Genomic DNA, 25760 nt, shown 5'->3' on the forward strand with positions numbered 1-25760 from the left:
CCATACAATATTTTAGTTCTTTTTTATGAGTTTCAGCATTAATCTAGTGTCCATCAGTGTGCCAACCGATATACAAATTCTTTTATTTTTAGAGTTTATGGGTTCAACTTCTGATGTATGTAAAAAAATATATAAAAATACGATCAAAATCGGTGAAAACCCGGTTTTCGGTTTCCGGTTTTGAACTCTCAAAACCGGTTATGAAAAACCGTGATATATTGTCAGGTTAACCGGTTTTGCACGCCCTAACGTCGATGCGACGTTCCGTCTGGTGGAGCCGACGCTCCTCCAGCTCCACGAGCCGAGCACGTAACGCCTAACCAACCCTTTCCGACAGCTGAAAATAAAAATTATATGTTACATTACTTATTTTTAATGGACCACATAAAATCCGAGCTAGCTCGTCTCAAACCATCTTTATGGCAGGCACTAATCAAAGGGCAGACACTAACATATTTTAAAAATATTAATGAAATACCTTTGTTTCAATAGTGCTCCTTAACGGGGTAGGCAAAGATGCACTATTGAAAGTTATTTAGTAAATGTAATTTTGAGTGATTTTGATATTAAAGTAGGTAGCATGATTCTACAATGAAAATATGTTGTACAAACTAAACTTTACTTACTTTTTGCATAAAATCCGGCTCCGGCAGTATATACCTACTCGTATATATTTCAAACAAAGAGGAAAACACGTGGAAAACACTTTACATAAAAGAAAACACGAAAATTTACGAAAACTTAGTTGCTTATGTTGGGTGTTGACATTTAGCAAAGCGGTTTGTTTAACCATTATAAATAATTATGTTGAAAATAATAAATTATTTTCGTAAAATAAATAATCGCTCGATATCATCTTTATTTAAGGATTTAATGAATATAATTTATTCTGGACTGATTTTTTTCTATCTAGACTATTATGTAATTTGAGAACAAAACGCAACGGTATGTCTGAAAACAAATATTGCACAAGTGTATTTACGGTCACATGGCTTTCAGTTTGGCAAAGCCAGTCGTTCACTCTACCATTCACATATGTTATGTGATACCACCAAAGCAATAGCTATTGGACAGCGCTTTCTTTCAAAGTTCAATGTCTTTCAGAGTTATGTGATAGCAATGCAGGTCTACTTACAAATAACCCTGTATACGCGCATTCATCCCAACCCATATCTACGCTCTGTTTTCATTTCTACATGAATAAAAAATTACAGTAATTGTGCACCTATGCAAAATATAAAACTTTTTTGTATTACATAGATGCTGTATAATTATATGTCCTGTAGAACCGAGGCTCGGGGAGCTCAGGTCAATACCCTGAGAATTCCGGGGTAAAAAGTATTCTATTTCCTTCTCCAAGGTCCTAATCTATCTCTATGCTAATATTTTCAAAATTGATCCAGCTATTGAGTTAGGCGTATAGTTTTCCCGTGGGAATTCCGAGATTAAAAGTATTATTCATAATTCTTTTCATTTCATTAATAGTCAAAAGGGGAAGCAGGTACTGTTATGGAAGGGATATCGATACAATCACGAAACTACTAACAAAAGCGGAACTAGTCGATGGAGATGTGCCAAAAGGGATGAATGTAGTGTTAGTGTCAAACCACACCACGTCGCAGCGACATAATGTAGTCAAGCTGTGGTCACGTGTGAATAGTGTCGCAGCGGCTTTTTGCACTTGCGTTGTGGTAGCGACAAAAAGGTCGATGTGGTTGCTTTGTCGCTGTCGTTGCGATGTGGTAACCACGTGGGCATGGTCGTGTGCAGTAGGGAGCGCAGGCATGTGCAGTTATACTCCAGCTTTAGTAGACGTAACACGGCTGAACTTAGTCATGGAGGAAAGGTTGTTGTAGCTATCCTTGTTATGGCTTTTATTAATAAGAAGACGACGAAATCAGCGTATTCGACCAAATAGAATTTATTGGGTACATCCTTTATTGGAAAACAAAAGTCAAAGCCAATTCCGTACTGATTATCCTAAACTTCGATAGTTCAAGATGAAATTTAAAGCAAGAATACATTTGTCGTGGCGATGTGGCTGCGCTGCCGCCGCCGGTGGTGGCGCTGCAGTAGCGATGTGGTTGCGATGTGGTCGTATTACGCAGGTGGTCGATAACAACGGCAACATGTGGCACGCGTGAATTGGATTATTCATTTTCAATACGAAACATACGCCCGACCACACGGCGTCGTTGTGGTGTGGTTGTGGTACGTGTGAATTGAACCTTACGTTGACTTTGAACAAGAAAAAAACTGACATTATTGGGAGGGGAACTGCACATTCTTGTAAAAAGAACACAAGAAAAAATTAAAGCGACCGTATAATGAATGTATGCAAAAAGGAGATTTTTTCGAAAAATTCAACTCAATACCAACAATATTTAAAAAAAAGTGACTGCTGTCAGAAAATTATACCAAGTTTGGAAACGAAAAAGGACTTAATATAGAACTAGAAGGAAATTAAAAAAAAAACTTTTTGTAATAAAATAGAATTCTTAAAATTATCTAAAACTTTTATATCATATGTTTTTTTCTAATTCCTAAGCGTTTTTGAGCTAAATATACCCTCGGAAAAAGGTGAAATTTACAAAAAAATACATTTACGTCAAAATATTCATGATCTTTCATCATAAATATTGTCTAAACCTAATCACAAACGAAAAGTATGAATAGGAAAGAATTTGTAGATTAGATAATTCTCTTTTAGATTATATTTACATATGCTGATTATTGTCCGACACGCCTAAAAATACAGCCTCTATAACAATGAAATAAAAAAATATTGTAAGTAGTTGATGGAGGATTTATACTCCACTCAAGAGTTATTTGGCCAAAAGATGCATAGGTTGTGACTATTTGTAATGGTTATATCACGTAGACCACCATTATCCTGGGACTACTCGACTCCCACTGTGGTGTTAGATGGGTACCGCAAACAAAGCCAATATCACTAAATCACAAGAACAAATGCGTCGTTACAGACTAAAAAGGTCAGCCGATATCAATTTGACATGGGACACACAAACACCTTTTAAACAGGAAGGCTTTTTAAAAAAGCAAATCCTACCAACAAAACTAACTTCATCTCCTTACTGAAGATAAAGCCGCAAGGGAAAGGGATACATACTCTTCAGGCTACCGATGTCGCTGACATCCTAATCGTGAAGACTGCTGTAGAACAGTCCACTCACAACTCTGTCGTTGGTGAGGATGTAATTGCTTCCACTCCTGCGACCCGAGATATCTTTATGGTGAAACCCGGACGAGGGAAAATCTAAACATTAGTACTGTCCACCCAAGAGATGCAGCACCGTAGGTTTGAACAGATCCTGTTCCTTCATTCATTTACTGGATGCGACACAACTTCTGCTACTTTCAGGAGAAACAAGGTGGGCTTCTTTAAATTGTATTCGGAGTCGGAAATCATCCAGCAAGCAGCAATGACATTTTCTAACCCCTTCTCTACTTACGACCAGGTTGAATGGCGGTTTTGGGTTTTTTTGCGGCAGCAAACAAATTAGATATTGCGAGGAAAAGTGTTATTAATATTGGTTTTGATCAACGTGTTATCGAGGAGGGGGGGTCAAAAAATGAGAAAATCTACCTCACGTGATTAATGGACGGCCCCTTTTTTTTCTAAATTTTAAAATTTTCTGAGGGCAAAATATAAGGATGTGAAAAAAATATTCTGAAACGGACCTCCGATAAACGTTTCTCCGCTGGATGATACGACGAAAGATTCGCCGACAGAATATTTCATCAAACAGTAATTTGGTGGCAAAGATTAAGATGAAGAAGACATGGTTTAACACTAAACTATTAACTAAATTTATAAATATTTCTGGAGATCTCAATTGTACTTTTCCCACACTGTTATATCGAAAGATTTTATAATTTCTAAACGAGAACCATTATATTATTATGAAAATCTGGGTAGGCCTCACCTGTCATGTCAACGTGCCTAAACTCTTTAGAGTTCGCCACTTGCAGAAACATATTAAATCTAGATTTAGTGTTAAATCTCGATTTAGTGTCAAACTTTATATGGACTGACGTTTCTTAAATCGACATTTGACACTAAATCTAGATTTAATATGTTTCTGCAAGTGGCCCTAAGTTCCACATTGATTTAATCTTATCGTCTGCGTTCACAATTTTCTTCTCATTATAATCCCTCTTAGCAAAAGCGATTACTTTGTTCAGGACACGGCAGAATGTATTGTATTTTTTTAAGATCATCGTTTTTCTTCGTTTTTACCCGTATGAACAATTCGCGCTTACTTTCACAGGACTTTTTTATACCAGAAGTAATCCAGCCGCGATCTCATTTGGCTTGCCCAGCTTTAATTTTAATTTTTGGGCACAGGTCATCAAATGCTCGGGTAAGTATATCGTGAAATATATTAAAACCTATAATTTTAGTGTTTTGATTTAAATACCTACGATATGCATATTTTTGTAATATGCTAATCAAGCCCTTTCATTTGATACCCCACACGACATAGTTGGAAAAATATTATTTTTTCGATCATCACTTTATGTCCTCTAGAGGACGCTTTATACATTTTAATATAACGTCACATAGCCTATAACCATCGCGCAATCAATCCGCTTCTAACGATACCTCATACATCAAAATCTATTAAGCCTTTCAGGCTACAGGAGGGAATAAAGAAACAGACAAACATACATACATATATACATACAATCGAAAAACATTACCCTCCTCCTTCGGCAGTCGGGTAATAATGTAAGTAATGAAGGAAATTAGGAAACGGAACCTTAGACCTGGTTCAGAAGGGGCGAATTCGCCGCGAATCGTTTCGCGCGAATTCATACGCGCGTAGTTGAGGTACTAGACATCAATACATCGCGTCCAAAAGCATCGCGTGAATTCAAAATACGCGCGTAAATCGCGTGCACTACGCCAGACTCTCGACTCACTAGGGACACTACTAGGGTCACCTTGTTACGGTCCAGTTAACGAGCGAACTCTAAAGCGTTTTTCCTTCAAGTCCATGTTTCCTACTGAATTCTTTACCAAATCTCGCGCATTGGTACGCCCCTTCTGGACCAGGTCTAAACAAACCAAGTCCTTTGTATATACAGGGTGTTAAGTAGAATGCGTTTGAGCGGGAAATGGGGGTTAGCAATGATTTCAAAAGGAAGGATACGCCCGTCAGAACGTTTTGTCAAAGAAAAATGGCACCCGCGCGCTGGCCCTAAATTCATACAAATTATGACAGATTTATGAGGTTTTAGGGCCAACGCGAGGGTGTCATTTTCTAGAGCGGTTGGGCCTGTCCTTACGCTAGTAATATATAAGTCAATGGGGGTTAGTATTACTTTAACCAAGCACGTTTCTAAGAAAAAAAACATCAGAATCTCGAATATTTATGTTTAAAGTGTAAAGTAAAGTGGAAAGTTTTACCTTAATCAAAAACATGGTCACCCTACACAAAAACATAACCAATGAGACATTCGATTGCAAAAGAACACACACTGTAAATTTGTTATCAACTTCACTTTTCATAATTTATTTTATGTAACTATGATTGTAATTAATTACACAGTAGGTAATAACAATTATTAAATAAAATTGAAATTATTCATGGTGATTAATGACATACTAATCAACAATTAAACAGCTGATGTGCATAAAGTTTTATAGATCGTACAGAATATAATTTATGACTTTCTAGGAGCTCAGAACAATAATTAAACCTTTTTACTCAAAATAAGGTAAGCGTTTAGTATTCACCCTTGATACTCACCACGTTTTATTTTTCTTTTATTACCTAAAGATGCGTACAGACCGGCCCAACGAACGCCCAACGAACGCCCACCGATGGACATTTATCATACATAATACAGGGGCAGATTGAGCAACGAAGGTCAACAAAACCCGTTCGTTGGCGTTCGTTTGGCCGGTCTGTACGCAGCTAAAGATAAAAGACCACAATGCATAACAGGATGATAACAGGGTCTACTTCAATGACGAATTGGTTTACTTACACTCGCTCATCTCGATTTGTGTTGTGTACTTGCGATTGAGACGTCTTTGATGACGAATAGTACGGAAATCCTCATAATAAGTATGGCCTCACTTTGAATGCCAGTAGAATAATAACAATCTCGCGTATCTTAACCATTGAGTATTTATGATGGTCATTACCTTCTCTGTGGATCTAGTCTGTCAGTCAGTCATTGTTGTTTACTTGATTACAATCATTTTTTACAATAATTATTACCTAAAAGGGAAAAGGTACCTACAATTCTATCTTTTGATTACCAAGCCTTGTTCCTCATCTCGTTTTATGTTGTGCTGTGCTGTGAATACGTGTGACCCATGTTATGAAGCATAAAATTAAAATGTTCTGTATTCATAAAAGATAATTGTGTATCAATAAAGTGATACTTATGGAGTAAAATGAAATGTCTACAATGGATTGGGTACTTTGAGTAGCCAAAATCTCGGTAGGTACCTTGACGATGTGGCTCCAAGTGTGGTGCTGATGCACGCATACTTTTTTATTGACCTTGGCTTTGATTTTTTTGGCCTTGACCTTGGCTTTCAAGTTCATGGTCATTCTGTCAAACGTACCTAAACATGAATAGGGTGACTATGAAATTTTAAAATGAACTAAATAAAACTGTTTTATGTTGGTCAGCTTAAAGCAAATAAAATACGTTTTTTAATGTCTTGTCGTGTTCAGTATCATCAGCTGTATCTACCATTTCCCGCTCCAACGCAATCAAGTTAACACCCTGTATAGCAGGACTGAGTACTGAAATATATTTTTTTCCAATTTTTGATCACAATAATATATTATTAGTTACAACACGTCCCCAAAGTCCCACGTAACACAAATTTTGTGGTCACCTTATTAGAAAGGGACAAACGGCCTCTTTACTACCCCTCCTGCTCGGCTCGCTTTTGGGTTCCGAGTACTCAGTCCTGCTATATCTACAAAGTCCTTGAAACAAACAGATAGAGAACGGAGTTTAACTGTGATGCCAGCCTTCGGAATATTACTAGCAAATCAAAATAATCTAATAGAAATATTGACACAATCTTATACAATATTTAAGTCACTGCCAACATATATTTTGTTTGTCCATGAATAATATAAATATAAATAAAACAATATGTTTAGGTAGGTACAGTGAAACTATAAATTCATTACATTAATGTTTGAGGAACTAAAATTTTGATTAGCCTGGCACCATTAGAAAAGATAAAAGTCATAACAATTGTTTATGGCAATAGGCGGTTGGCTGTTCTTTGAATTTCCTTATTAATTATTAGGATAGTCTAGATAAAAGCAACAATTTACGCTTGGTTGCAATTAGGAAGATGAAGAAAAATATTCGTAGTCAAGATAGGGAAGTTATTTATAGAGTTTTTATACAATGTTTAGCGGAACATCAAGCTGGACACAATTTTGTTAAATTTGGAGGATGTTTACGCTCGTACAGCGTCTATGACGGGGATTGAACATAAATCGATTGTATGGACGGTTGTATACGACCTCCGTCGACGAAACAGTTTAGTCGATTTAAAAGTGATATGTATGCGCTAGCCCTTGTAAAAACTACGGGGATTACCAAAGTATCGTAATCAAGTACCACATAACAAGGTATGGTGTATGACCTTACCTTAAGTACCTACCTAATAGGTGGCCATCGAATAATCTGGCAGGACTACAAGACAAGGCACAAAACTATGAACAACCCATATAAAGTAAAATAGTGTACCTTACGAACACAATAACCTTCGCACAGAATTACGACAATATCATCCACAGTAAATCAAAAACACAATATTCAACTTATCACTTATACAAAAAAATATATAATATCAATTTCAACTTTGACACCATTAAAGTCATAGTCGTAGTTGTCACGTGCTTGTTTATTTTTCTTCAGCATCAATAACTCATTCAAGAAAAGGTTAAGTTTGTAGACGTGTGTCAAAATCTAAGAATAATAACGGTTGTTTTCCTCTGCGTCAATAATTATTTTGATTGGAATACCTTAAATTGCCTTAGGTTCACTTGCGCAGACCTGGGTTAGCGAATTAACTCGGAGATATTTATTTTGACATAAGGAGGGTTACATTATTAATTTGTCTTGCACCGCTGAAATATAAGCGCTAACCTTGGGATAAACTGTTAAATATTTAACCCCCCAATATTGGAGGGTTAAAGACGCTAACCCGGCTTACGTCAAAAGAAAAGGTTTTTATCAATATTCTTGTATTCGTTGGAAATGTTTGATTATGATGATTGACTCATCATTCCTATATTTTTCCACTATCTCGCAAAGTAGCAAGTGGTCCCCACTTGTGAAATTGAGTGCAGGATGGTGTGGTTACAAACATATGGTTACCTCTGAGTTTATATTTTTAACCCTGTGATCCACGCAAGTGGGCCTAAGAAAGCTTTCATCTAAATCTCAGATATATGTCAAACATGAGATTAATAATGTATTATTTAAAGCAGCCTTGGGAGTATACGACAATTAACAGATTACACATGAGGCATCAATACCATCGCCACCAACAACAGTATCGACACCAGATATTGATCTTAATACTAATATTCAGTCTCCATATTGGAAATATCGATAATGTAGACTGACGGCTGGATTTGAGTTAAGGTCCTGATGATAGTTAGTGGTTGTACTTATTTGAAAACACGTATTTTATATTATTAGCACTGTTTATTAATTTCACACACACACGTATAGTTTGTACAATATGGCAGAAGAAACCAGCAGGAAACGGAAATACATTATTAAGTTTTTAAATCTTAGTGTTGGTGTTGCCAACATGTTGGGGGCCACAAGAAGAAGTGGATCATAACCAGTTACAACAATAATTAAGCTAAAACTATAACAAAATGATGTTGAGTGTCTATTGTTATACATGTAGGAATATTTACTTTACATTGGTAGTGCAATGATAAAGTTAAGTAACTTATGTGCAACTTGTGCAATGGATAACTTAAACTAAAATTAGTATTATGAACTTACATCGAATATCATTATTAAAACAGTACTCTACGTTTTACAAGTACGCTCAAAATAAAAACGCTAGCGCTTCGCCAGCAAAACAAAACAATAACATATTAATTTATAGCTTATAGACTAGTTATGCTATGACGTACATGAATGGTACTCTACAAGATAAGGCACAAATACAAAAATTACATTGGCGAGATAGTGAAAAAGTTCATAAAGCTTATGTAACTAATACTTTGCAAAGATTCGGAAAGGTAATTAATTATTGCCATTATAATACAAGTAGTAGGAGGTACAATTATAATATGGTTAGTGTAGGTGCTACGATTTATAATCACGCATTAAATAATATGTAAAACCTTAAACGAAAGTTTAGCGTGCGAAGATAAAAATATAATAAACTTATTATTAACAAAAACTTAACTTAAATACATTTTTATTTATCACCATTATCATCAACAGGCAATGCACACATGCGAGTGACGGACCGTTTATGTGTATGTCCATTAGAAGTTCGCACTTCGACTGCACGAACTAAGTTATCAGTTCCTGGGAATACTTTAGTGATTCTAGCCATAGGCCAATACATTGGTGGAGTGTTATTTTCTCTGAAAATTACAAGCTGCCCTATCTGTAGGTTGTCACGAACATTTTTCCACTTAGGTCTAGACTGTAATGAATTTAAATAGTACTTGTTCCATATTTTCCAAAATGACTGTTGCATATTAGTACATATCTTCCAGAATCTAAGGCGATTTACATTGACATCTGACACATCTGGCTCTGGGTATGAGTTTAATGCTGTACCGATTAGAAAGTGTCCAGGTGTGAGATATAGATAATCGTTAACATCGTCTGACAAGGGGACTAAAGGTCTGCTGTTCAGAACTGCCTCAATTTGACATAGCACTGTGCTCAACTGTTCGTAGGTTAATAATGCCTTTTGACGACTCCCAAAGGCCACCAAACACTGGGCTGTAGCATGGTATGAAGTGAAAAGTTATACCTTTACTTGATGCAAATGAATGTACCAGTGATTGATGCTCCTTGGTATTGAACTGTTTGAACAACTCGTGTAACTGAGTCTTTGCTGACTTGAAGGTGGACGCATTATCACAGAAAATGTCAGTCGGTAGTCCTCTCTTCGAAATAAACCGCTTTAAACAGGCTAAAAAACCATCAGTTTTAATATCTGAGACCATTTCCAAGTGAATCGCCTTTGTTACGAAACAAACTATCACACGTATGTAGCCCGTTGATATGACCGATCGTCTGATTGTAGATTGCTTGACTGATATAGGTCCAGCAAAGTCTATGCCAACTTTTTGGAATGGGCGACATACATTTACCCTATCGTGTGGCAATGACCCCATCAGCTGTTCTGAAAATTCCTTTTTTAGTTTGAAGCATGTTATGCATTTGTGTATAACTTTTTTTATTTCTCTGATACCATTTAACAACCAATACTTTTGATTTAATGACGATAGTACAATTTTTTGACCGGCGTGAAGGTTTTTCTCATGTTCGCTTTTGATGATTAACTTTGTGACTCTAGAGTCTTTGGGCAATATTATTTGATGTTTTTGTGAGTAGGATATGTTAGCGTTTTGCAACCTGCCTCCAACTCTTATTAACCCGCGATCGTCTAAAAACGGATCCAGGCTCATCAAATTGTCCTTCAGGGGTTTCTTTCCCCTTAGAAGACGAATTTCATCTGACATACACTTTTGTTGCTCGTAGAGCAATATATAAGACATAGAATCATCCAACTCTGCAGCAGTCAAAAAAGGGTCTGATCTTTTAACTGATTTTGTGCGTGCGTTGTTACAGAATCGCAATACATATGCAAGAACTCTTTGCATTTTAGTTATATTTGAGAACTTGTCTAGGAAATTACAGTTGATGTCTATGCTATCTGAGTTAACACTAACCATGGCCATAGGTAGCTCGGCATATGGTCGAAGCTCGGGCAGTGCATCGACGCTAAATGGCTCGTATGTCGGCACGAAGTAGTCACGCTCGTGTAGGCAGGGAGAGGCGGTCCACCACAGTGGATGTTGCTGCAACTCGTGCGGCGCGACTCCTCGGCTGAGGCAGTCAGCAGGGTTGTGTTCAGTACTTACATAAGCCCAGGTGTAACCACAGGTAAGTTGGGTTATAAGCAGCACTCTGTTAGCAACGTATGTATTTAACGTTACCACATTTGTTGCGATCCACGCTAGTACTATTTGAGAATCAGAATATAGCACGACGTTACATACGTTTACTTTTAGCGACAATATGTCATGCACTCTTTTAGCCAACTTCGCAAGCAGCACGGCGGCGTTAAGCTCGAGCCTAGGAACAGTAAGCTCCTTTTTGATAGGATTGACTCTTGATTTAGAACTGAGCAATGAAATACTTACATTACCAGCTGTATCGACCACACGCAGGTATAGACAGCAGCCATAAGCAGTGGAGCTTGAAGCATCAGCAAATCCCACCAGTTGTATGCATGCAGAATTATCCAAGTGAGCGAAGCGGCTGATCACAATAGGCCCCATGATATTTAAACTATTATAAAAGTCATTCCACTCCTTCATTAGGGGGTCACTGTGGGGAGAGTCCCAACCAACATGCTCCTTCCAAACCTTTTGCATAATTGCCTTGCCGCCTACGACGATGGGTCCTGCTAGCCCGACTGGGTCAAAGAATTTACTTATAAAGCTAAGTATTTCACGCTTGGTTGCAGGCACCTTCTTTTCTAGCCTTGGTGCAGAAAGTGTTAGAGAATCAGATTTTATATCATAGTTGATACCTAACGTTTTCAGGCAAACATTATCTTCTTGTAAGTCAACCTTATCAAAGTATTGATTTTGAATTGGGATATCATGCAGTACTTGAGGTGCATTGGAAGACCATTTATGTAGTTGAAAACCCCCAAGTTCTAATAGACTGCAGATCTGTTTTTTGGTTTCGATCAATGAATCCAGAGTATCAGCCGTTGCTAGGATATCATCAACATAAGTTTGATTTTTTAGTACAAAGGCAGCCTTAGGAAATTCATCACCATACCTCTCCGCCAACTCAATGAGGCAACGGGTGGCCAGATAGGATGAGCTCTTCAGCCCATATGTTAAAGTTTTAAGCTGTATACAATCTATGGGCTTGTCTGGAGAATCCCTCCACAGAATGATTTGTAGTGGACGATGCTCTGGTTTCAGTGATATTGCCCTAAACATATGTTTTATGTCAGAGATTATTATGTACTTTTCTAAACGAAATAGTATCACTATGTCAAATAGGTCCCTTTGTACTACTGGACCATTTAACTGCAAGTCATTGAGAGAGACCTTTTTATTACTTAGCATCCCACCATCAAATACCGTCCTACACTTGGTTGTTCGCTTATCCATGCGGATTACAGGATGATGAGGCAAAAAGTATGTTGGATCCCTACCGAGATCATAGTCTTCAATGTTAATTACTGAAGCATGATCAAGTGCCAAGTATTCAGCAATGAACTTTTTGTACAGATCGTTTAGTTGACTATCCTTTTGTAACCTTTTTTCTAGGTTATGAAACCTTTTTAAAGCAAAGTGAAGTGAGTCACCTAACGTTTCATTTACAGATTCAAGTGGCAGTTTTAATGGCAAGGCAACTTCAAAGCGGTTATTCTCAAGTTTTACATTCTCCTTGAATATTTGCTCACAAGTGTTGTGTTCAGAAAACTTTTCAGTGAAGACTTCAGGGTCGCTTTCAGCTTGCCAGAAGTTTGAAATAGTTTCAGTGATGTCTGAATCACAGGTTTTACAGAACAGGCAGTGCTTTTCCAAGGGCAGAGAGTATGAATGATTATATGTGTTACCAGCTATGATGTGTCCAAATTTGGTGTTAACTATAGTTGGTGCCGGCAGACTCCCATGGTGTGCATTGTGTGGTGAAACTGTAGCGGAGCTCGTGGACTCAAGGGGCAGGAGCACCTGAAAAAATACATCAGCTCCCATGAGTATGTGTATGTCGCTGGGCACACCGAAATCCCTGTCAGCCAGTGTGATATTCGGTGGGAGCACAAGTTTGGACATGTCCACTGGGGCTTGAGGTAACTTCGATGTTATCTTGTCTAAAACATAGCATACTACATTTATGTTAAAGTTGTGTGTCAAAGAATGTAGTTTAATGTCAACACACTCATTCAACTTGCTAGCCGAGTTTCCAATACCTATTACGCCAGAATTGACCTTTCTTGGCTGAATTTTTAGCAATTCCACTAGCTCGGCGGTTACAAAAGAGGTCTGGGACCCGCTATCCAGCAGGGCCTTTGCATAAACTACTGTGCCATCTGTCCCAACTAGCTTCACTCTGGCTGTAGGAAGCAGTACTTGGGTGCTTGAAGAGTTGGACAGCAGCGTCACTGGTGATGTGGACTTTGGAGACTGTGAATCCTGATGCAAAAGACTGTTATGCCCTTTTTTACAGAAACTACATTTAAAGAAGTATCTGCATTTTTGTGCATGTTTGTTGAGGCATACACTGCATAGTTTGTTCTCTGTAACATGCTTGAGTCGTTCAGAGATAGACATTAACTTGAATTTGCCACAGATAAATAGTTTGTGTGGTAACTTACATATCTGGCATGCCGCTGGAGACTTGCTGGAAGGCTTGCTGGAATCTGGTGGCTCCTCGCTGGCTGCTACCCCGATGCCACATGTCATCTTTGTCCTCTCTAAATGAGGCTGCTCGGAGTTCTCGAGAGCTGAGGCACGCCTTTCTAAAAACGCAATCAGTTTATCCACAGATGGTTGCAAGTCAAGCGTCAACTGAAACTCCCTATTGCATATAAGATCAAGCTTTCTCAACAGCACACATAAAACCAGTGGATCCCATTCATCTACTTTGCAGTCGAGGTTTTTCAAGGCTGCTAGCTGTTGTTTGACATTCGACACAAATTGTCTTATGTTGCTAGCAGTGGATTTTGATATTGGTTGTAAATCCAATAACATGTTCAAGTGTTCGTTACTGATTTTGTATTGGTTATCGTACCTAGCATGGATAATTTTGAGTCCCTCATCATAACTCTCGGCTATCATTGGCAGATTTTTAATCAGGTCAAATGGCTCATCACTAACAAATGATCTCAGATAATAAAACTTTTGGATATTTTCGAGGTTTCTGTTATTGTCAACAAGTGAATTGAACAGTCCTATAAATGTTTTGTAATCGGAGTACTTGCCAGTGAATATAGGCACTGATATTTGTGGCAATGCAGTGGGTGTTGAGGTTACTACAGGTATTTTAGGTTCACTGAGGGCGTTGGCCCTTAACATGGATTTTATCTTAGCCAGAGTCGTCACATATTTATCTTCAAAAGCATCGAAATCTTCTCTGTCGCTTGGATCTAACCCGATAATTTGTAGGTTGTAATTTTCATAGCGGCCAAACAGTTGTTTTAACCGCTCTTCTTTTACAGTCAGGGCGTCCTGCGACAGAGAAGTATCCGGAGACAAGTCAACGAAATAATTGTACAGTTTAGTGATCAAACCCTTGACCTGTCCCCTTTGGTTTATAAGAACAGATAACGTACCTTCGTTGTCCATCGCTTAGCTTTGATTTACAATAATGGGGACACAACAGTCACGATGCAGTAATCAGTTATTAGTTACTTGATGTAGACAAAACAAAATTGTAATATTATGTAACTGTATAATCAGAAATACACTTTTAAATCAGACCGGCGTTACATACACATCGAAATGAAGCAAAGAAACAGTAATGGCGGCGTTGTTGACTTGTTGTGTTGAAGTTGAAATTACTCGAAAAAAAATACGTCATTCGGCTGCGTCCGGGGTTGCTTCGGCTTCGTTCGGCTCGACCGCGACGTCAGGAAACGGAGTTCTCGCACCGGATTGGCTCGATGAGTTGACCATAGACTAGTTGCATTTGTTTCTTAATGTTCGATCGTATGTTGAATATCGGAATCTGATTTACGTTGGCGCGCCAGCACAAGAAAAAGGGCGGCAAATAGGGAATATGCAAGTGGTTCAAATAAAGGTCAAATATTATTTATAATAAACTTTGTTGTTTCATAACTACGACTCCATCATTATTTTTGATTATAATTTATTTTTGAGCAAGTAAATGAAGTTGAAAAGTACAAAAAAACTTCGGTAAATTCTAACTTCCGAGAAACGTCACCCATCTTCTTAGGGCGGATGTGACGTCATAATTCTTTAAATATCAATCTCAGAATAATAACTTCTTTGCGTTTGCGTATAGTTAAATAAATGTCAAGTGTAAACAAAGAAATGTTAATGTCACCGAGTATTTGTGATGCTCGTTGTGATCAGATACGATGGATCACATAAAAATTCTTCCAATACGAGTAGATCCTAGCCTCCTATAACCTCTCCACTTCTTGTTTGATATGCTTGTTTGTTTGCAAAGATTAGGACTTTTTATATTTTTTGTTGGTAGTGTATGGGCTGCCACTAGTTGTTCTATTGTAATGAGGCGTAAACAGCCATTCGCTAGTCAACGAGCCACTCAAATATGCTCCATATTGCAACACAATAAAATTAAATTTGTATTGTAAGTATTATGACATGAACATGACACAAGTTGCTCTTTCTACTTTTAGGTTATAATGGCAGTCGTTAGTATATTTCAAAAGTTGTTATTTTTTTCTAAATTAAGTTATGGAAGAATTATCGTAATCAGAAGAACTGGACACATTAAATTTATTACGCAGTATGAACGAGTAAACTGTGGCCAGCTGCGGAAAAGGACAGCAAAGACTATTGAAAAGTCGAGAGCCGTGTGCCCAAATATTAGGAAATATGCATATATTTTTATACTCTTATTCGATAGTTTAGATAAGGGGGTTTAGACCTTTGAGATATGCACAATGGTTCCATTCAAGAGAGCCAGGTGCAGGTTCTTACTCCCCCACAGATAATAGAATAGAATGACCCACTAACCCTAGTCTCTCTTACTGAGAACCAAAGTTACAGTAAGTACTTACATACAATACAAATATTACTTTATATTCATATTGCCATAATAGGGTAATATTGTGTACAAAGGTCCTCTGGTTTGCGCGCTCCCATTTCAAAAGAGCTACTAGCAGCTATTTACGAGCTCCCATTACAAAACAGCCACTGGTCACACTTTATTACCATTACAAAACAGCCACTGATCACACTTTATCCACTTCCTTTTTCGTTTGTTACCATGACAACATTGGTTTGTTGAAAATACAAAAGTACTCTGTGATTACTTGATTAGGTAAAAAATCTATGCCGACTGACGGGACATTATTCTGAGCCGTGAAATTAAACGATTATGACGTCACGACAGCCCGCCATCCTGACGGGAATTTCAAAGTGGTCGTGATGGTTGTAATTTTTTAACTTTCTTTAAAATACCTTAAATTACTTATTTTGGCGTTGAATTTTTTTTTTACTATAATAAAGTGATGTACAACTATCCAATAAAAGTATAAAAAAAAATTACGCATATTCCCTATTGTAATGTCTCGCTGTGGGTAACCAGAGAAAATGAGACCTATTGTAGACAACGAGAATGTATGGCACTATTGTAGGTGTGGTGTTGCACAGTTTTTATACGTCACGTTGTTTTCTTCCTCCAAGCACTTCCATCGATATATGGATGAATTAACGCCTTAATTAAGCGTAGCTTCAGGTGATGGCGACTGGGGCTGCTGCAACCTTTTCAGTCCTCAACTATTGTTCGAAGGACCATGGAAATATCGATAATGTAGACTGACGGCTGGATTTGAGTTAAGGTCCTGATGATAGTTAGTGGTTGTACTTATTTGAAAACACGTATTTTATATTATTAGCACTGTTTATTAATTTCACACACACACGTATAGTTTGTACAATATGGCAGAAGAAACCAGCAGGAAACGGAAATACATTATTAAGTTTTTAAATCTTAGTGTTGGTGTTGCCAACAATATGACAATCAACATGAGACAATAGATAGAAATAGGGATGATGAAAGTCAATCTGTTTTGGTGGAATACCTTGATCAATCAAGTAATGTCCACCAATATTTAACTTTTATTTATTGTTTTAAAAAAAATGAAAACTAAGTGACGCATTCACAAGGGATTTAGTAGAAATGGGGGAAATGCGTTAAATTTTCAATGACGCATTTACCCTATGATAAATCCAGATGTTGTCAACCTTTTTTGAAAAATGAACAAAATGAACTACGCGTTTGGCCTAGGTGACCTTACAACCTTTAGGCATCCACACTAAATGACTAGGTAAGTACTTATATATTATTTTTACCTTTATGTAATCTTCCAATACTTTTGAAATAGCCTCGCATACATCTGGGACAATGAGAGAAATTGTAGAACATACTTCAAATAAGTACATTAGAGACCTGTATGAATCACCGGTGGCTAAAAATCTTAATGTGATTAGCAGGCGCATTCTCGGTGAAATGCTATCTTGGTAGTTGGTGTCCTCTCTTTGAATATATGGTGCAATTAGTTGTAGTAAATGTTGAAAGTCCTCAGTTGACATTCTGGTAAAGTTTTTAAAGAAGGCACCATCGTCTGCCTTAATTTTTGTTAGTAAACTAGTCCGTGGGCCATTCTGAAGTAATCTTCTTTTGCACCAACGTTTCTTCTTCCGTTATTTAGCTGCATGGCTTTGTAGTACTAAATAAGCTGCTGTTAAAGTTAATTGATCAGCCATATTCTATGGTGTATGTATCCCCTCGATCAAACAAGTACGCTCCAATGCTTAAGAAATTACCCAGGCACGATGTTGCCTCGGCGTAAAATAGGCTTCCCTATGCCATATATGCCGCAAATGCTTTCTATTTGTAGCATGCCACAAGGTGCTGCATGCCACAATATGTAGCATGCGGCACTGTTGCACGTTGTTGCCTCGGCGTAATCGAGCCTTGACGCTCGTCTTCGCACACACTTGGACCAACAAAGTGGACGGAAAGATGGACGTTGAATCATTCTTGATTGGTTTGACCCATATTCTATACATAAAAAATCATCAGTTTTTTTGTTGTTGAATAATGTATAAGTCTTATTTGTTTAGTTCTTTGTGAAAAACACACACACACACTCACGCCTTGTACTAATGTACTCCCTTGCGGGAAAGGCAGAGGTGCATTGCTGCACCCACTTTTCGCCAGTGTTATGTTTTAGTCCCAATGTAATAGGGGGCGAGCCTAATGCCATTTTACGGGCACATCCAAGACCCGAGAACAAATATCTGTGTTTAAACAAATATCTGCCCCAGCCGGGAATCGAACCCGGGACCTTCGGCTCAGTAGTCAGGGTCACTAACCACTACGCTATAGGCCATGATTTAAAAAAAAAAAAATTTACATTGATTGTATTTCGCGGTAGATACACAATAAAAGCATTTTTCATTTCGACATATTATGGATGTAGACTGCCTGAAACCATATTTATTTCAGGAAAAATGCTTTTATTACGATTTTTTGCGCCTGTCTGAAACCGGGTAAACATTGTGAGATGTATTTAGTATTGCGTGGTGGAGAGATCACCAACTGTGAGCTACTGATGAGTATTTCAGCAGATCAATATTTGAATCTATAAATTATGCATAGATCTTTAGGTAGTAGGTATACCTACTAAATTGAAAAGTATTATAATAAGAACATTTGTGTTGTGTCGGACCAGTGTTGCGATTGATACGGCAATTGCCGTAATATACGGCATTCCATGATGTATTTCAGATTTTACGGCATACGGCAGGCTTTTCATTACCGTATCAAGTAATACGGCAATTCAGCTTTGCAACAAATCATAATGGATAACTATGAAAAAATACTATTTTTAATCATTTATTTTATTACTAGCTGTTCCCGCGCGCTTCGCTTCGCCTTAAAAAGTTTTCCCGTGGGAATTCCGGCATAAAAAGTAGCCTATGTTCTTTCCCAGGGTATGCATACCAAATTTCATTCAAATCCGTTCAGTAGTTTTGGCGTGAAAGAGTAACAGACAGACAGACAGACAGACACAGTTACTTTCGCATTTATAATATTAGTTAGGATTAGTTAGGATGAAATGCAGCAATGCAGCACGTAAAAACATAAATATACCGAACTATATCGATATCACTTTTTTTCGCTTTCGTCAACACGTAAATAGAATACGAACATTACGAACTTCTAGAGTGTGGTTGTTTATGGCTAGGTGAATTACCGTTTCGTCTTTTATTTTACGAATTTCATTTTATGATACATGTTTAACGAAAATTTCATTTTTTTTAATGAAAGAAATACAAACATACTTAGATTTTTACGCTCTTTTGTATAGATATGCTAACATGGGTAGCAAATCGAACTTTGGTTTGTGTAGCATTTCCCAAGTAACATTTTTGGTTTTAGAAAGGTTTTGAAAAGGTTCTAGAACCTTTGTATGGAAATCTACTCGTAAGTCTTAGAAGGCTCAATAACGTCATATTAACCTAATATTAACCTCCTGAGTGCAAAAAGGGCCCACGTTTTAGAACCTTTCTGAGAGCTACAGCAAAACCTATAGCTCAAACCCAGAACCTTTTGATCTAATTACACAGAACCTAAATATAACCTTCACAACCTTAATTTAACGTTAACATAACCTTGGAAGACAGCTTTTAAGTTCTAAATTAGTCCTGGATGTAACTCTACTATAACTTGAAACATATTTGATGGATATTTGTAATGCCTTTCCAGGACTCTCGGGTTTTAAAATGTTTCTGTGTAAGATTTTATAATAATTATAATAAATGGCGCCATTATACCTGACACTTTCCAAGATTCAAAATGGCTAACTTGTAAGTGTTGTTTTAATAAAAAATACAGTAAGTAGTTAGGCTGAAGTCAAGAAATATGAAAAACTTGTGCGACTAGCACTTTATCGTGATACTTTAGGATAATAGTTCTGTATACGTGACGGGCCTTTTGTAAATAATAGATTTGAAGATATTTTAATTTAAAAAAATACATAAAATTTTATGTTTGGTGTAAAGTTATATTAGAAACTAATATTATAAATGCGAAAGTAACTGTGTCTGTCTGTCTGTCTTTTTGTTACTCTTTCACGCCAAAACTACTGAACGGATTTGAATGAAATTTGGTATACATATGGTCTAGGCCCTGAGAAAGAACATAGGCTACTTTTTATCCCGGAATTCCCACGGGAAAACTTTTTAAGGCGAAGCGAAGCTCGCGGGAACAGCTAGTTAGAAATAAAAGTACTGTCTATATAAAAAAAAAACATATATTTGGAATAGTATAGCACACGCTACTGAATTTTCCCCTAATTAATTAAAATGTATCTTTTTGCTAAGTATTTCTTTTATTTCAGTTAAAAAATATGGCGGCCGTTAGGAAATTACTAAAAAGCATTAACCATATTTTTAGGATGCCTTTAGCTTTAAAATATTCTTGAAAGACTTAAATCATGCCTTTAGCTCATTCGCAGTGCTTAATGCTTTTGGTTTTAACCAAGTAGTCCTAATTTGTTTGCCTAGACAACTCTCATCAGCCTAAAGGTTTAAGATAGGTTTTAAAAATTACTTATAAGTGATTTCAACATTCCATAACTTTATGGTTGTATCGAGGTTAAAAATTTAACCTTAAGCTCTCACTTTAGCATAAATGCTAGCTTTTCTAGAACTTTATCAGGAGTCTACCACAACTATAAGATCCTAGAACTATATGCTCTTGAAATAATAGTTAAAATAACGTTAATTTAAACTCTTATCAGCAGCTCCAAGGTTGTATTAATAATCAATTGGTTTTAGGACTTATTAATCATTCTCAAGTACTCAATATGACCAGATAGCAAAGCATTAACCTTTTCACAACTCTTATAAAACCTAAAGGCATTTCTTACAACCTAAGCTCGAATGAAATGTTACTTGGGATACTATTGTCAGTAAATTGAACTTGGATTACGGTCGTGCTTAAGTAAACTTGTACTTTCACCATTTCTTTCCTCCTTAATGAATGGTGGAGGCTTCGTAAAATGGTGGAAGAGTAATATTATGATTATTAATATGGGAGAACTGTATATTATTATTACGAATATTACGATGTGTGTTCTGCAAGTTCTGTGGTTGTCAATGAATTTGTCATTGTCACTCTCTCACGCTTGTATCAAAGTTTGCGTTTGATATTCCTAAAGCTGCACGTGTGTTAAAATCTAAAAAAGAAAAGGGTAGAAATAAAAAAATAAAAAAAAAACACGCACTCACGCCTTGTACCAATGCACTCCCTTGCGGGGTAACCAGACATTACAAAGTTGCAATACTATATCCCATTTAACGACTTCGCTGAATAACGTTCAGTCAAGACGTTGGACGTTACAGTCAACCACTTGACGAGTTGTTCTTTAGTCATTCAACTGAGTAGCGTCATCCAATGAACGGGCTAGCGGTTCAATCAAACAGGAGATTAAACCAGATGACTGCGACATATACATATTTACAAATGTTGGTGGCGTTCTGTTGCACCCCACCCAAAGGTACCCATAATGCTTTATATCAGAATAATAACAGCCTCGCAAGTTTGGACGGGAGGAGACAGAAAGGAAAGGAGGTACTTGGAGGAGAAGCCTAAATATTGGCCAGATACTGCTAATAACCACAGCCACTCAACATGAAAAGACGAGTTTATCATTATATTTAACTTTATTATTATTATTCTGAGCTAGCGACGTATACATTACTCTGTCTAGTGACACTGACAGTTCAATTTCATTGACATTAGACTTTCTTTTTTGGCGGGAAAGAGAAAGGGCGCCTATTTTAAATTTTATTTTCAAAAATTTAAATTTTATTATAAATATTGTAAATTAAGTGTGAATATTGTGAATAAATGTATATAAAATGGATGGAAATGAAGGGGACCCGAGTAGTGCCAGTGTAAATAAAAAAAAGAGACCTGCGGAGAGTAGCGGCGGCGGTGAGGATGTAGACAATAATTCGTACAGTCCATTTTTAAAACAAAACTATGTAAGACTATATCCAGACAATTCTACAAACGTTGAGTTCAAAGTGTTTGTTGAAAGTGCGGATAAAAAGGACAAATTGGGAAACAAAAGTCCAATATATTTGAACCATATATTCACGACGGACATTAAGGGGGTAATTGGCATTCACCGAGTTAACGCTAACAAAATTGCGGCTGTTTTCAAACAATCCAACAATGCGAATAACTTTATTACCAACGCTACATTCCTGGCTAAACACCAATTAAGGGCTTATATTCCAGCGGCTCAGATTGAGAAAACTGGAATAATTCGATTTGTACCAACGAACATATCCAACAAAGAGCTGTACAACAAGCTCTCAAGCACAAGTGAGATCATAGCAATAAGACGATTCACGAAAAAAGTAGGGCAAGAAAGGGTCCCACTGCAAACAGTTAGTTTGACCTTTCTGTCAAACTCGCTACCAGACCATGTCCAATATGACCTATTTTCCTATAGAGTATTTGACTACATACCACCACTACAGCAATGTTTTAGGTGCTTTAAGTTCAATCATTCGGCAAAGGTGTGCAATGGCAAGCAGCGCTGCAGCTGCTGTGCTGGTGAGCACCATTACAAAGAATGCAGCACACCGGATGAGGTTCGCTGCTGTAATTGCAGCGGGCCTCATTTGGCTATTTCAAAGTCATGCCCAATTAAATTAAAAAAGATTATGGAAAAAAAGAGCAAAATCACATATGCTAGCGCTGCTGCCAGTAAACAACTAGAACTTGAAGTAAACTTCCCACCTCTACCAGCTGTAAATAAAACTCAAAATGTAAATAGTAATAAGTTTAATAATAAGAATGTAAACAAGTCTGTACAAAGTGTATCTAACAATGTAAATAAAAATAAACAAAAAGGTAACGAACCTGTCTCACAAGACTTTTCGCCTAAGGCTGTTGACTTAAAGACGCAGCTAATCAACAATGATGACCTAGTTAACGTCATAGTGAGCACCCTAATACAACTGGGTAATAAGAGTGACGATAATCCTATTACTACGTCATTTATCAAAGAATTATTATTTAAAAACCTAACCTAATATGGATAATAACTTGAACATAACACAACTCAAAATAGCTCAATTTAATATTCAAAGTTTAAATAACAAAAAGCCGTTACTTATAAAATTTCTACAGGAAAAAAATCTTGATATTTGCCTATTAAATGAAACATGGTTTAAGGAGAACCAACATATTTCTATACCCGGTTACAATCTTCACTTTAAAAATGCAAAAAATGAGCATGGTGGTGTTGCCATCTTAATTCGTCCTTATTTCAAATACAAATTAATTAACACTGTCTTTTATGAAGATATTCAAACAATAGCTATATCAATTTCTACAGGATGTGGAGAACTAACTCTATTATGTGTATATTGTCCACCTACAAGTAGTCATATTAGAATTAATAAATTACGTAATTTAATTAGATATCTGCCTAAACCTATTTTAGTATCAGGTGATTTTAATGCTCACCATATTGCTTTTGGGTGCTTATCCACTAAAGGACGAGGACAACAATTATACAATGTTATAGATGAATTGGATTTATGTATCCTTAACGATGGTAATTTTACTACTATTAATTATCCTAATCGAAACCCGTCGGCTATAGATGTCGCTTTTACCAGCTCAGCCATTGCACCCTTGTGTGATTGGACTGTTCACGATGACAATATGGGTAGCTACCACTTTCCTGTGATCATTACTATTGCACTTTCAATTGATAGATATCAAATAAATCCTCCAATAGATAAATTTATGTACAGTAAAGCAAACTGGCAAAAATACCACGAACTTTCTAAGTCCTTTTTTACAAATTTTACCATTAATAGTGATAATCCTTTAGAAACTTATGAATATTTTTGTAACAAGTTAAACTCTCTTAAAGAAGAATGCGTTAGGAAATTTACAAAACCTAGCTCATACAAAAGTAAACTACCAGCTCCTTGGTGGAACGATAGATGTGAAAAAAGTGTTACAGACTCTTATGAAGCTTTGAAGTATTATAGAAGTAATCCTACAATAGAAAATTTTGTAAAATATCAAAGATTAAATGCTATTAAAAAAAGAACAATATCAGAAGAAAAGAAAAATGGATGGAGTAGACTATGTAACAGTTTTAATAGAACTACACCGATAAGTAAAATATGGAATTACATTAAAATGTTTAAACACAGAAAAGCTACCAATAAATCTTATTCAGACAAATTCATTGATGGATTTTTTGATAAGTTAACAGAAACCGGCTTACATATTCATGAATTAAACACCTATTTTGAACTTCATAATTCAGACATTAAATCAAGTTTTCTTATACAAAAATTTACTTTCCACGAATTTGAAAATAGTTTGAACTCGCGAAAGAATACATCACCTGGATTAGATGATTTTCCTTATATTCTTATAAAAAAATTAGATACTTCAGTGCAGAAATTATTTTTAAATATACTTAATAGTCTTTGGGTGAATCAAATAATCCCACAATCTTGGAAGACTCAATGTGTTATTCCTGTTTTAAAACAAGATAAGCCTCCAGAAGATCCAAATTCATATAGACCCATTTCTCTCTCTTCATGTTTAGGTAAAATATTTGAAAATATGATTAAAACTCGTCTTGATTGGTTTGTTGAGTCAAATGGCTTGATTCCCAATGTTCAATATGGCTTCAGAAAAGGCAGAAGTTGTGCTGACAGTTTCGTCTCCCTTATCTCAGATCTGGAAAATGCAAAACATAATAAAGTTAGTGCTGTGTGTGCTTTCCTAGATGTACAAGGTGCATTTGACAATGTCCAACCAAGTATACTTGTAAAAGTGTTATCAGGGCTGGGTATTCCCGGTATCCTATGTAAATGGATTTATAATTTTTTGATTGATAGAGTTTTATATGTAAAGCATAATAATAACTTATATGGACCAAAAACTGCCTCTAAAGGCACAATGCAAGGTGCAACTTTATCGCCATTGTTGTATAATTTATACACAAGTGAGATATGTAAATATGTAAATAATAAGTTTGTAAATATACTGCAATTTGCGGATGATCTTGCATTATACAGTATGAATGTTAATGTGGATGTAGCAATACATAATTTAAATAGTGCCTTAACACAATTACATCATTATTATAGCGGTAGATTGAAACTTAAAATAAATCCTAATAAAAGTAAAGTAGTAATATTTAGTAAGGACTCCAACAATGATGCAGTTATGTACAATGATGTAGAGATCTCAACAGCTAGCTGTCACAAGTTTTTAGGTGTTATCATAGATAATAAGTTGACATTCAAACAACACATTATGTATATAATTCAAAATGCCCTTAAAGGCTTAAATATTCTTAGATGTTTAGCTGGTGTATCTTGGGGTGCAGACCCAAAGACACTGACCGTACTATATAAAGCTATAGTCAGAAGTCATTTTGATTACAGCTGCTTTGCTTATATGAATAGTACTCATGTAAATAAGTTAGATATTATTCAGAACAGAGCTTTGAGAATTATTTTAGGTGCTATGTGCTCAACTCCCATTCGTGCATTGGAAATTGAAGCCATGGTAATGCCTCTTAATATACGAAGGCTTTTATTAGCTGAAAGATTTTCATTAAAACTTGTATCATCCAATAATCAACAGATAATTAAAAAAATCTTACCTAATTCAATTGTCCAACAAACACCTATGACCTCAGGTGATGATTTGTTATGGAA

The 25760-nt window shown here is 36.5% G+C and overlaps 3 protein-coding genes across 4 annotated transcripts in view; 1 reads left to right on the plus strand and 2 right to left on the minus strand.

Moving 5' to 3' along the window:
* LOC105380640 (anoctamin-6) overlaps positions 1–7914 on the minus strand; it is a 99146-nt gene extending 91232 nt beyond the window's left edge. The window contains exon 1 of one of the 2 annotated variants that reach the window (XM_038121799.2): positions 7762–7914. The gene's annotated coding sequence lies outside the window, so the exon portion shown is untranslated. The remainder of the gene's footprint in view (positions 1–7761) is intronic. The other variant, XM_011550232.3, reaches the window with a different exon arrangement.
* A 715-nt stretch (positions 7915–8629) lies between these two features.
* On the minus strand, positions 8630–14028 carry LOC119691179. Its single transcript, XM_048632457.1, has 2 exons — positions 13634–14028; positions 8630–12989 (listed from the first exon to the last, which is right to left on the minus strand). The coding sequence occupies exon 2, from the start codon at positions 12420–12422 to the stop codon at positions 9921–9923; it is 2502 nt and encodes an 833-aa protein (XP_048488414.1). The 5' UTR covers positions 12423–12989; positions 13634–14028; the 3' UTR covers positions 8630–9920.
* Positions 14029–21791: 7763 nt separating this feature from the next.
* LOC125491172 lies at positions 21792–23943 on the plus strand. Its single transcript, XM_048632458.1, has one exon. It carries the CDS (start codon positions 21906–21908, stop codon positions 23091–23093), a length of 1188 nt encoding a protein of 395 aa, XP_048488415.1. The 5' UTR covers positions 21792–21905; the 3' UTR covers positions 23094–23943.
* Positions 23944–25760: the final 1817 nt, after the last annotated feature.

The sequence above is a fragment of the Plutella xylostella genome, chromosome Z (assembly GCF_932276165.1).
Source record: "Plutella xylostella chromosome Z, ilPluXylo3.1, whole genome shotgun sequence".
NCBI lineage: Eukaryota > Metazoa > Arthropoda > Insecta > Lepidoptera > Plutellidae > Plutella > Plutella xylostella.